This window comes from Piliocolobus tephrosceles, chromosome 15 (assembly GCF_002776525.5).
Source record: "Piliocolobus tephrosceles isolate RC106 chromosome 15, ASM277652v3, whole genome shotgun sequence".
In the NCBI taxonomy this organism is placed as follows: Eukaryota; Metazoa; Chordata; class Mammalia; order Primates; family Cercopithecidae; genus Piliocolobus; species Piliocolobus tephrosceles.
Window position 1 is genome coordinate 1,367,881 of NC_045448.1, and position 12,486 is coordinate 1,380,366.

The window sequence follows — 12,486 nt, forward strand, 5'->3', positions numbered from 1 at the left end:
ATGCCCAGCACACACCCACACATACCCACACATGCCCAGCACACACCTACACATGCCCACACATGCCCAGCACACACCAAGCACATACCCAGTACACACCTGTCTACACATGCCCAGCACACACCTGCACATGCCCAGCACACACCCACACATGCCCGCACATGCCCACACACACCTTGCCTCTGGCTGGGACCCCCTTTGCTACTGGCCCTGCTCAGGCCCCACAGCTTGACCTCCTCATGTTGCCATGCTGACTTCCCTCTGAGCTAACTGCACCAGAGAGCGGGCGACCCCATCCCGGCCCTCACAACCCCCACCTTTGTCTGCTCTACTTTTCACCAACTGAAATGTGGCCAAAGGCGAAAATCCACGTTCCCACTGGCCTGTGGGTCCCCCAAAGATCATAAGCCCAGGAGGAAGGGCTGTGTTTCAGGGCTGTGGTCGCCAGCACCCAGAACCATTGACTGGCACAGAACAGGCGCTTAGGGAACCCTCACTGAATGAACGAATGGATGAATGAATGAATGAATGAATGAATGTTTGGGCAAATAAACGCTGACAAGGACAGAAGGGCCTGGTGGGAAGGGAACAGAAGTAAGACCAGCACACAGCCCGACTTGTGTTCCGAAGACTTGGGTTGGGACCTGAGGAGTTCAATTCTGGATGAATTTCTTAATTAACCTGTGTGGTTCCCAGTTCCTTCCCTGAGTGCCCAGGACAGTAGAGTCAACCTCACGTTTGAGTGTTGAGGATGCATACACGAGAGTGCTTGGTGTGAGCACACAGGAGGAGTCAAGACACAGCAGTGTAAGAGCTGCCACGCGAGTCCCTGCGGCCTGCAGAAGCCCACTGCGTGTGTGAGCGCTCTATACCCCGGCCACCGCAGAAGGCCAGACTGCGATCGCGTTCTAAAAGATGGGTTGAGAGACTGACACGTAGACAGTTTGGGCAACTTCCCCAGGTCTGAATTCCAGCAACCGGAGGCATCGATGCACCAGAAAGGCCACAAACCCAGCAGAGGCTTCATTAGATCTGACCAGTTAGATCTCAGGCTAAATTAGATAAAAGAGAAACGCCCGTGTCTCAGCAAGCTGAGCTGGGATGATGATTTCCGCCACGCCCTGAAACCGTTTGTTGTACTTTACAGTGAATGTAAGATGTACAACCTTCCCCAAAACACTTTTTTGCGGCTGGGCACAGTGGCTCATGCCTGTAATCCTAGCACTTTGGGAGGCCGAGGCGGGCAGATCACAAGTTCAGGAGTTCAAGACCAGCCTGGCCAGATGGTGAAACCCTGTCTCTACTAAAAATACAAAAAATTAGCCGGGCATGGTGGCAGACACCTGTAATCCCAGCTTCTTGAGAGGCTGAGGCAGGAGAATTGCCTGAAACTCAGGAGGCAGAGGTTGCAGTGAGCCAAGATCATGCCTCTGCACTCCAGCCTGGGTGACAGAGCGAGACTCAGTCTGAGAAAAACAAAACAAAACAAAAACACCTTTTTTGCATTCCTGTTTCTGCGGTGTCTCCCGCAGGCAGGGACATCTGAAGTGATGTTGTTTCTTCCAGGCTCTGTGGCCTCCGGAGCTGGGAAGAGCTTCAGCCTCCATATCTTTACCTCCTTCCCAGACCTTGCACATTTTCTCTCTAGAGTTGGAAAAAGATGCAAATACGTTTCCTCTTAGAGCAATAAGAAAGGAAAATGCCCTCCTAACTTCATTGTTTTTTCTTTTTAAAATTAAGATGTCAATCTCCCACAGGTGTGGAAATGTTTTTATTGTACTAATTAGAACAGTTTGATGATGGTCTGAATTGTCAGTATAGAAACCTTCTCTCCTCATTTTAGAACTTTAATTTGCTCATTATTTTTGTTTTTGACTGGTCTGAAAATAAATGCATTCTTTTAGTAAATATTTAATGAAATAACGGCTGTGTCCCCCAAGCCCTGTGGCAAGCAACAGGCATCTGTGTTTTCTATATAAACCGAGTGTCTACAGGTTGCCTGTTACTGGAGCTGAGAAATTCATGGGGTATGTTTGGGATGGTCTAGGCGAAAGTAGATTGTGTGATAAAGATGAACTTTTGTTGGAGGTGCTGAGTTGGAGGGACACAGGTGCCTCTTGACGGGGCAAAGCACCTCCTGGTGGCTTTGATGAAAGGGCCAGGATGGCCCATCTGGAGACAGAAAACAAGAGTAGTTTCTGCAGATCACAGGGCAGCAGAGCCACTGCAGACAGCAGGAGTCAGGCTGCGGCAGCTTCTCATGGGGGATCAGGGGATCCCCTGCCAGATGCAGCAGCACCAGGGCTGTGGGGCCAGCCAAGGGGGGTGACTCTAGGAGCACAAGAGTCATACACACACTGGTTTCTCCTGACAGTTAACCAGGGAAATGGTTCCTAGCCCTCTAAGAAATGGACTCAATAGCACCTGACAGCAGTTTTCTAAAAGCTCAGGGTGTTTTTATTTTTGTGTTTGTTTGTTTGTTTGTTTGTTTTGAGACGAAGTCTCACTCTTGTTGCCCAGGCTGGAGAGCAATGGTGCGATCTCGGCTCAATGCAACCTCCGCCTCCCAGGTTCAGGCAGTTCTCCTGCCTCAGCCTCCCGAGTAGCAGGGATTACAGATGACTGCCACCACACCTGACTAATTTTTGTATTTTTAGTACAGACAGCGTTTCACCATGTTGGCCAGGCTGGTCTCAAACTCCTGACCTCAGGCAGTCCACCCGCCTCGGCCTCCAAAAGTGGTGGGATTACAGGCCTGAGCCACCGCACCCAGCCTCTAAAAGCTCAGATTTTGAATCTCGCTCATGCCTTCCTCCTCCAGTTTGTCCGTTCCTCCAATCTGTCTTCTTCCAAGTTGTTCCCACCCCTTGGCTCCATGAGTCTCTTTGTCACATGGGCATCCCCTTCCCAGACTAACAAGGATGCCTGGCTATTTCTCCCAGTTCTGTTTGGTCTAAACATGAGACACCACAAGGCCTGGCCTTCTGTCCCGTGAAAGTCTCACTGCCGCTGGGGGAGCCGGCCCAGTGCTCACATGTTGCTGTGTGTGCACTTGTCCGGGACTTCTGCTGGGAGCCTGCGGTGGGCAGGGCGCTGAGGATAGAACCAGACAGTCTTAGCTAAAGCACCACACAGGGCGGGTGGATGAGCAGAGACAGCAGCAGAGGCCCTGGACTGCGCTCTGATCAGACCCCGCGGGAGTGAGGGTCACCCAGCCTTGAGGGAGTGCTTCTGGAGGAGGCGACAGTGGAACCAAGAGGAGTGGATGAGGGACGAAGGCGGATGTAAGGAGCGGGGCACAGGGAGGGGCACCAGTGTCAGGCAAAGGTGCAGCCACAGAGTCAGACCATGGATGAGGGCCTGGGCAGCAAGCAGGACGAGGAGTGAGAAGAGAGGCCAGGGATTCACCAGGGTTCCCAGCAAGAAGAGATCTCCAGTCTTCAATATGGAGATGACTGGCCAGACAGAAAAAGATATTTGTGCGTGTCCCTTTGTGTGTGTGTGTGCATATGAGAGAGAGAGCGAGAGAGTGTGTGCTGGCTTCTGTGTATGCTCCTGATGTCATTGTGGGAGGTAAACTCTGAAGAGGATGCAGAGCTGTCTCAGTTGCTCTGGAGAGGCGAGAACTAAGTGCAGGCTGGGCGATAACAGGAATGCACTTAAATGTCGTGGACTCAGCATTCTTGCTCTCTCCAGCTCCTTTATGAACAAACCCTACAGAAAGAACTCTGGCTTCTGAGCTGGAATATCCTAGCCTGGCAAACAGCCGGGCAGTGGCACAGGGTGGGATGGGACTCTGCCCTGCTGTGCTTCCTGTCTCAGGGACCATGGCATGAGCGAGATGGGCTGAACAAAGGTTCGGGTCTGTGAGAGAAACCGTGCAGCCTCTCCCCTGTGCAGGTTACAATGAGTGGAGGGAGTTCTGTGGCCTGCCTCGCCTGGAGAGCCCCGCTGACCTGAGCACAGCCATCGCCAGCAGGAGCGTGGCCGACAAGATCCTGGACTTGTACAAGCATCCTGACAACATCGACGTGTGGCTGGGAGGCTTAGCTGAAAACTTCCTCCCCAGGGCTCGGACAGGCCCCCTGTTTGCCTGTCTCATTGGGAAGCAGATGAAGGCTCTGCGGGACGGAGACTGGTAGGTTCCTGTCCGGAACGTCTTCCTTCTTGTTCTGCACAGAGGCAGGTGGTCTGCATTGGTTCTGAAGCCAGCCAGACCTGCATCCAAATTCTGGCTCCACCGCTCGACTCTTACGTAAGCTGATCAGATTGTTTCTCCCACCCATAGTTTCCTTAACCTAGAACTGTGTTTTTATAACAATGAAGCAACTACAAAGCACGTAGCATTTAGAATGGGAGCTAGCACTGATTTTTCCTAGATCCAACCACATGAGCAAACAGGCACCTAACAAAAACAAATTGTGACACACTCATGACAGCCCTGAGACTGCATCCCATCCCCCACGTCCCCTGACAATGCCTAGGAAAGCGCAGAGGTGGACAGTGACTCAGGCGCAGACACAGGCTATGCCTGGTGCTCATGGATGCCTCTGGGCTGGACAGGCCTTCCTGGCCCCCCAGCCCCTGCCTGCACACAGAGGTGCTTGCCGGTAGCAGAAAGCTGAGGTCCCGCTTTGCCTGCCTCGTACATGTCTGCTCTGTCCTCACGTTCAACCTGGAATGTGGAGGTTTGTATCGGAGGGAGTCAGAGCCAGATCCTGTTCCCGTCTGACTCTGAGTCCATGACCCCGTAGAAGCAGGTGCACAGGGGACCAGTGTTAGGATTTTGGAACAACACAGACAAAAACCATGGGAAATGTTTTCTTTTGCTTTTAAAGACATCCCTACCTATCCAGTTCTCTCTCTATTTTCGGTAGTCACTGTGCCAAGGTCAGATTTTTGTTGTAAAGGATCTGTGCTCTTCCCAGAGAGTGCACCTGCCACACGCCGAGGCTCCTGTCCTTTCCCCAGTGTGACTTTTGTCTCTAATTTCTGAGATGCAGCATTTCAAAGAGCTACGAACACCTGGGGAGCAATCACCAGATGAACTTGTCTCCCTCATGGCTGTGTCTTCAGTCAACGTGCGTTTGGAATTCTCTGGGACATGGGAAGCCGCTCGCTCAGAAGGGGAGGATTTCTCCAACTTGCCCCATATGTGTGTCTCCCAAGCGTGTTTTATGCCACCCATGGCTGAAGCTCCATCTGGAATCAGAGGCATATGGCAGATTCCTGGGGTGGTGCCCGCAATGTCTCATCCTGTGTATTTATGACCAAATATCCCCCCAATGCAAAAATGGGGTCAATTAACTTCTAAATAGTGGGGCCTCCTTTTTATGTTCTGAGAGGAATTCATCCCTGTGATGGGAAGCAGACGAGCTTTACGTGGCCGGGGAAATGCATGGTTTATGGCATTCAGGCCAGGAGCTCCTGGGGCTTTGGCAACGATTTTCATATTTTGAGAGGAAAGTGGGACTTCATTTCTTCACATTGCAATTTTCTTGATTACCCATGGCCTGGAGGAAGAAGCTGAAGGTAGAGAGACCGTGCAGGGCACACTGACTTCAGACTAGAGAGCAGCACCCTGTAAAGCAGCTGAATTTGCTGTAATTATTCTTGTTTTTAACACAACATTGCACCCCAAATAACAGCAATGCAGCAAAATAGATTCTCATAGTCAACAAGCGAAGTGGCTCTGAGCCCCTCTTCCATCTGACGCCGCTCGTTCAGAGAGCCAGGTGCACGCTGTGCTGCCCCTCCGCGTCTCCTTCAGGTCCTCAGCGCCTGCACCTGCGCGGCCCCAGGTGCTGGGGATCTGGGCAGACGCCGCAGGGGAGGCCAGCAGCACACAGCAGCGGGTGGCTGGTCCTGAGTGCCTGCCCTGGGAGTTCTCCATGCACCGTGAACTTACGCTCTGTCTCCTTCCCTGGAGGTTTTGGTGGGAGAACAGCCACGTCTTCACGGACGCGCAGAGGCATGAGCTGGAGAAGCATTCCCTGTCTCGGGTCATCTGTGACAACACCGGCCTCACCAGGGTGCCCGTGGACGCCTTCCAAGTCGGAAAATTCCCCGAAGACTTTGAGTCTTGTGACAGCATCCCCGGCCTGAACCTGGAGGCCTGGAGGGAGACCTTTCCTCAAGGTGACGTTTGGTCTCTTCTCACACCACCTTACAGCACGTGCATCTCATCAAACAAACCTTGTCTTCCCAAGGAGCTGAGTTAACTTTTCACTGTTTAGAAAACAGTCAGCGCCCTGCCTTACACCCTCAGGGCAGCTTCCGGGGCGGGCGGGACCCTTCTCTAGTGAGAAAGGAACTGGGGGCCTAGAAAATGGGAGCCAGCGGGGCCCGACCTGGGAAGCGACCGTGTGTGCTACGTGGGTGCTCAGTGAGTGACCACAGCAGGGCTCCCAGACTCGGCACCAGCCCCTCCAGGGCACAAGTGTGCCCGTGACAGGGACGTTGGTATGTGGTTTTCTTTTCTTGTAGTTTGACTACATGTCAACCTGTCCACATTTCATAGACGACAAGTGTGGCTTCCCAGAAAGCGTGGAGAATGGGGACTTCGTGCACTGTGAGGAGTCTGGGAGGCGTGTGCTGGTGTATTCCTGCCGGCACGGGTATGAGCTCCAAGGCCACGAGCAACTCACTTGCACCCAGGAAGGATGGGATTTCCAGCCTCCCCTCTGCAAAGGTCAGTCCTTTCTTCAATAACGATTACAAAACATGTGCATGTTTCTAGTATAAATTAACAATGCAATGTCATTGAAAATTTATTCGGCAAAAGATGCTTCTGAAACTGTTATCTTCCCAGGAGCAATTTGGGGATAGAAAGCAAGGGCTCTCCCCTTGGCTGGCCTGTTCCCAGCCGGCCTCTTTCTAGGTAGTGAGGCCTCAGAATAGGCACGTGGAATCGTGACCAATGGGGTCACCTGTGAGGGAAGAGAGAGAGGAGCTCATGAGTTCCAGGCAAAGTTGTGGTGAACTCGCAGGGTCACTTTCTCAAAGGAAACACGGCAGCAAACGTCTCCACTCCAGGAACCCGTAGAGTTAAGTCCCGCCTCCGCCTCCCACAGGTGGCTGATTCCGAAGCCCATGCCTGGTTCTTCTCCAGTCACTGGTTTCACTCCCAGCCTCCTGCACGTTTGGGTGTAGACAGGTGCGGGCTCCTAGCAGTGACTTGAGAGCAGGGTGGGGAGGCAAAGGCAAGACAGCTGTGGGCCACCTCCACCTGCTCCTCCCAGGCGCCTGGCTTGAGCGGGTGTCAGCCCAGGGCACCTGGGAGCGGGTTTGCTGGACAACAGCCCCCCAGGGGAAGAGCCATGTACTGGGGTCCCTCTGCGGGGAGCAGCAGAATGAGAGTCCCCCACTGACTGTTCTGAGACAGAAAGAGCTCTTTGGGTGCAACTCCTGAGGCTGGGGCGTCCTGTTGGAGCAGCTTGTGTCTCCAGCTACTTCAGAAACGCCCTGCAACAAAACCCGGACCGCTGGCTCTGGTCTCATGGGCCAGTGGGGTCAGGGCAGGCAGGAGCAGGAATGGCTGCTGTTCTCGGAGGAAGGTTGCTCAGACAACACTCACTAGCAATCTTTAGCAATCTTTAGAAGGCCAAGCTGCCTTCACGGACTGCGTTTTAGGGGAGGAAAACTGACGTCAGACCCAGAGCCTCCTGTGAGCTGCTGCTATGAGCTGCACTAACCTAGACCGCAGAAGAAAAAGAGGGTCTCGTGCAAGAATCTGGCTGGTTTGCAAGTAAAAATAAAAGCAAAATCCATAGTTTTCAGTTTTCTCAGAGTTTTCAGAAGATGAAAGAGTCTTGGAGCCAGTGCTTTGGGAGACCGAGGTGAAAGAATCCTTTGAGGCCAGTTCAAGACACTCCCCTACCCCAGCGGCGGCTGCAGATGCCTTCACACAGCTCCGGTGCTTCACAGCTCTGCATAGCGGGATGCAGGAGGGGCTGGTTCCAGGGGCAGCTTTAGCCAAGAAAGACCTTCTATGTTTAACAGCCTTGACATGGTTACCTATACATAAAACACTTCAATAGCTGCTGCAAGATACAGACAATTAACAGTGGCCAATAGTCAATAGCTCCAATCCGTAGTCAATAGCTCCAATCCCTTGAAATTTCTTTACCCTTGTCTTATCCTTTTTATTTTTTTGAGACAGAGTCTCACTCTGTGGCCCAGGCGGGAGTGCAATGGTGCAATCTCTGCTCACTGCAACCTCTGCTTCCCGGGCTCAAGTGATTCTCCTGCCTCGGCCTCCTGAGTAGCTGGGATTACAGGCACCCACCACCGTACCTGGCTAATTTTTGTATTTTTAGTAGAGACGGGATTTCACCATGTTGGCCAGGCTGGTCTCAAACTCCTGACCTCAGGTGACCCCCCCCACCTCAGCCTCCCAAAGTGTTGGGATTAGAGGCGTAAGCCACCGCACCCGGCTTCTTATACTCTTACAGAATGGTTGTCATTATCAATCATGTCATTATTAAAGACGGTACTCTTCAGAAAGCCTGAGGTATCCCCAACACACTGCTAGTTGTCATAAGCACCATCTTTGATTCCATGCCCGTTTTTCACAACAGACATAATGATACCCATTCTGTAACTGAGAAAACCAGCTGGGACCAAGACTCCAGACCCTGAGTTAGGAGTGGGCAGACCCACCCAATGCAGCCCCTCACCTGGGGAGCAGGAGGGCAGCAGACCACCCCAGCTGACCTCAAGTCCTGGCAGGTCTCTGGCACTGGGTCGCCTGAGCGCTGCCCAGGTTCGCACATTCTCATCGTCCTGGGGTGGCCGAGTCGGGGGCCAAGTCCCTGTGGCCTATGTGGACCCCGGCTCTTCCACTCAGTGGTGAGATTGGGGAGAGTCCCTCCACCCCTCCCCGTACCTTCGCTCTGTCTGGGGGTGTCGTCAGCACCAGGACCCCAGGAGTGCAGGCAGGTTGCTGTCCCCAGCCTGGCCCTCGGCAGAGACTGCACCCAGGCCAGCTCTGTTCCCTCCAGACAGAGCAGCTCCTGGAAGAGCATGTGTCCCCAGCACTGACAGCACCTGTGCCATTCAGAGAACACACACTGGGTGTGTGGAGCAGACCTGTGACATGCTCCTGCTTGTTCTCTAAAATTGGCCAGAAAAGGAACATTATTTGAACAAAATGTACAGCAGGTTATCTGGAAATAGAAGCCTAGGGGATGAGGTACTAGATGTAGGATTCGCGTGCAGGGAGAGCAGGAGGGGACGCGCCATCCTCACTGGCAGTGGCAGGTGGCCCCAGTCCTTGCTCTCAGAGGACCTGGAGCATGTGGGCCAGCTGGGAGTCTCTGCTTGGGCGAAGCAGACCCTGCCCCACCCTCACCCTGGCCCCTTCCTGCCCGTGTCCTGCACTTGGCCAAATTCCACATTCCCCTACCCCAGGCAGACCCTAATTTCCTCCAGGAAGGCTGAGTGAGCCCCAGTGTGTGGACTCCCTGCAGGCTCAGAGCCCACGGCCAGCGTGCGTCCGTCTTCTCCTCCTCACCTTTTCAGATGTGCAGGGAGCAGGGGGAGGCCACACAACAGCAGAGGTGGTGCCTGGATCCCCCTAGACCGGGTGGGGTGGCAGGCAAAGGGCTGACCTCCCCAGACAGAAGCACCTGCCAGAACGGGGGTCGCATGGGAGAGAAGCCAGAACGGGGGTCACACGGGAGAGAAGGGGGTGCGGCTGCTTCCTCTCACGGGTGTGGCCTTGTGTGTCTGGCAGATGTGAACGAGTGTGCAGACGGTACCCACCCCCCCTGCCACGCCTCTGCAAGGTGCAGAAACACCAAGGGCGGCTTCCAGTGCCTCTGCGCGGACCCCTACGAGTTAGGAGACGATGGGAGAACCTGCGTAGGTGAGTCTGTTCCCCTCCCTCTCTGTCCATCTATTTGCGAGTTTTTGTAAAATGAAGAAAAGTGTGTTCAAGTTATAGGCAACTGTCAATCACCATCTTGATTGGGAAGGGCAGAGATGAATAAGACACAAGCCCAGGTGCCCGAGGGGTGTCTGTGCTGTGCCCGAGGGGCGTCTGCACCGTGCTGGGGGCAGAGGATGCATTTCATGTCTGCTGTCTGTGCAGAGACCCTCGATGCATGCTGAGGCTGGGGGCGGCAGCCAGAACGCATTTCCAGACAAGGTCCACAGTTGCATACCCAGCCTATATCACCCCCAAGACACAAAACTTATGAAAGAGGCAGCGTTCAATACAGACCCATCCATCACCTCTCCTCCTCCTGGGCCCCCTCCAAACACACCCGACTGCACCCTGACCAGGGCCAGCAGCACAGCTGCCTGCCTGTCGCCCACCCCCACCTCTGGATGTCCCCGCCCTGTATGGGGCCGGGGTGCTCAGCATCCACCTCGGATGGCCTTGCCCAGTCCCCCAGCTCTGCCCTCAGATCAGGGACGGCGTCTTCCTCACCGCTGCCTCCAAGTCAGGTGCCAGATACACCCAAACTTTTGACGAATTTACTCCCCTGAAAATTGTGGCTCTTGAGTAAGCATTATCTTTAATCTTCATTTTATACAAAAGGACACTAGTGATAAAAGGGCGAGATGCTCCCGCTCACACAGCCGCTCCGTAGCTGGCCGGGAATTTGTGTTAATAGTTGACTTCCAGCTCTTATAGAAAAATAATTATTCACCAGACTCGAGTTACAGACAGAATTCCTTTGAGCTACTGTCATAGGGGAGTGAGGTCTCCAGAAAGAACCAAGTGCAAGGCCCAGATGCAGCAAAGGCAGCTGGGACGTCCAGTCAGGATGGAGAGGGGTCAGTGCAAAACGCTTCATGATTCAGCTTCATTAAGGGGATTCTGATAAGCTAGAATAATAGGATTCTTGCTGAAACTCAGCTCCTCAGGCGAAGGATACAAGGGCCAAGGTCAAGGCCAGTCAAGAAGCGAGTGAGTCTGAAAAAAGATGGCCAGAACGCGGCTGCGCGGGGCCTTCAGAGGCCGGGGATGCTCTTTCTGGTGCTCTGAAGCTATATCCGCCTGACAGGCGTGTCCTCCCGTCCTGTGTCAGGCATACCCCCTTCCTGTGTCAGGCACACCCCACCATCCTGTGTCAGGCACACCCCACCATCCTGTGTCAGGCACACACCCCCCTCCTGTGTCAGGCGCACCCCCTCTTGTGTCAGGCACCCCTCACCATCCTGTGTCAGGCACACCCCCCACCTGTGTCAGGCACACCTCACTGTCCTGTATCAGACACCCCTCACCATCCTGTGGCAGTCACACACCCCCCTCCTGTGTCAGGCGCACCCCCTCCTGTGTCAGGCGCACCCCACCCTGTTTCAGGTGTCCTCTCTCTGCACAGCATTTCCCCCTTATACTCATTGTTTTATCAGCCTCTGGTTTTATTCATGTTTTTTCTCCATATGAAGTCATATCTTCTCTTCATTTCAAACCAGATCACTCTCAGTCATGGAAAACTAGAAACAGCAGCTCTTGCATTCAGGTTTTTAAATAAAATGTTTAAATCAACCGTTCAGATGTGAATTGCAAAGGTAGCCAGGTGGCGAAGCTGCCACGTTCACAGAGAGCTCAGCTGCTTTCCGCATTATTATTATAAACCCACGCAAGCCGTTTCAGAACCCTGCTCAGGTGAAGCTGGTGGGACATTTACATCAAGATTGCAGTTTTGCTGCACTGCAGCCCAGAAGCACTTGCTGTATTCTTGGTAATATCTCACCCCGTCAGATGGCTCCATGGGGCCCCAGAAAACACCTACTGCTGTCTTCCAGCTGAAGCCACCACCCTCCGTCCCTCCCAGTGTTTTCTTCTGGACTCACCCACAGAAGGATGGAGAAGGGAGGCCCAGTGGAGGTCAGGAACAGCCCTGGGAGAGCACAGACAGATGAATTTGTGCCTGAGAGGGCTCACCCACTACTTCTCTTCCTCTTCCCGGAGAGCACCCAGAGATGAATGCGTGCCTAAGAGAACTTGCACACCACCTCTCTTCCTCCTGGGCCCCCTTCGAACACCTGCACCATGACCGGGGCCAGCAGCACATGAGCCTAAGACCATTTTGTGCACCAGGGCCCAGGTCTGAGAGATTAATATGCAGGTGCTCAGGGCTTCTCCTGTCTCCACAGTGACTTACAGACTTAGATTTAGATACAGGTGTGCATGTGGATATTGATTATGGATATAGACAATTGTAGGTATAGGTACAGATGCAGATACATAGATATAGATATAAATTCACCTATAGGTATAAAAGAATAGATTTAGATTTAGGTGTAGGTATCCCTATGTAAGTTTAGATGTAGAAACACACATAGATTTAGGTGTCAATATAATTATGGAGGGAGCTCTGCTTTTGTTGTGTTTTGTTCCTAACGTTGCAGTTAAAGGAACTGTATCGATTTCCTGGGGGTGCCGCGGCAAAGCCCTGCAGACTGGGGGTGCCACAGCAAAGCCCTGCAGACTGGGGGTGCCGCGGCAAAGCCCTGCAGACTGGGGGTGCC

General features: G+C 53.3%; 1 protein-coding gene across 2 annotated transcripts in view; it reads left to right on the forward strand.

Annotated features, from left to right (window-relative positions):
• Positions 1 to 12,486, forward strand: part of TPO (thyroid peroxidase) — a 96,762-nt gene that overhangs the window by 69,182 nt on the left and 15,094 nt on the right. For both annotated transcript variants that reach the window (XM_023192645.1, XM_023192647.1), the window contains 4 exons: positions 3,901 to 4,138; positions 5,930 to 6,138; positions 6,521 to 6,691; positions 9,737 to 9,868. In XM_023192645.1, coding sequence (XP_023048413.1) covers positions 3,901 to 4,138; positions 5,930 to 6,138; positions 6,521 to 6,691; positions 9,737 to 9,868 — 750 coding nt within the window. The remainder of the gene's footprint in view (positions 1 to 3,900; positions 4,139 to 5,929; positions 6,139 to 6,520; positions 6,692 to 9,736; positions 9,869 to 12,486) is intronic.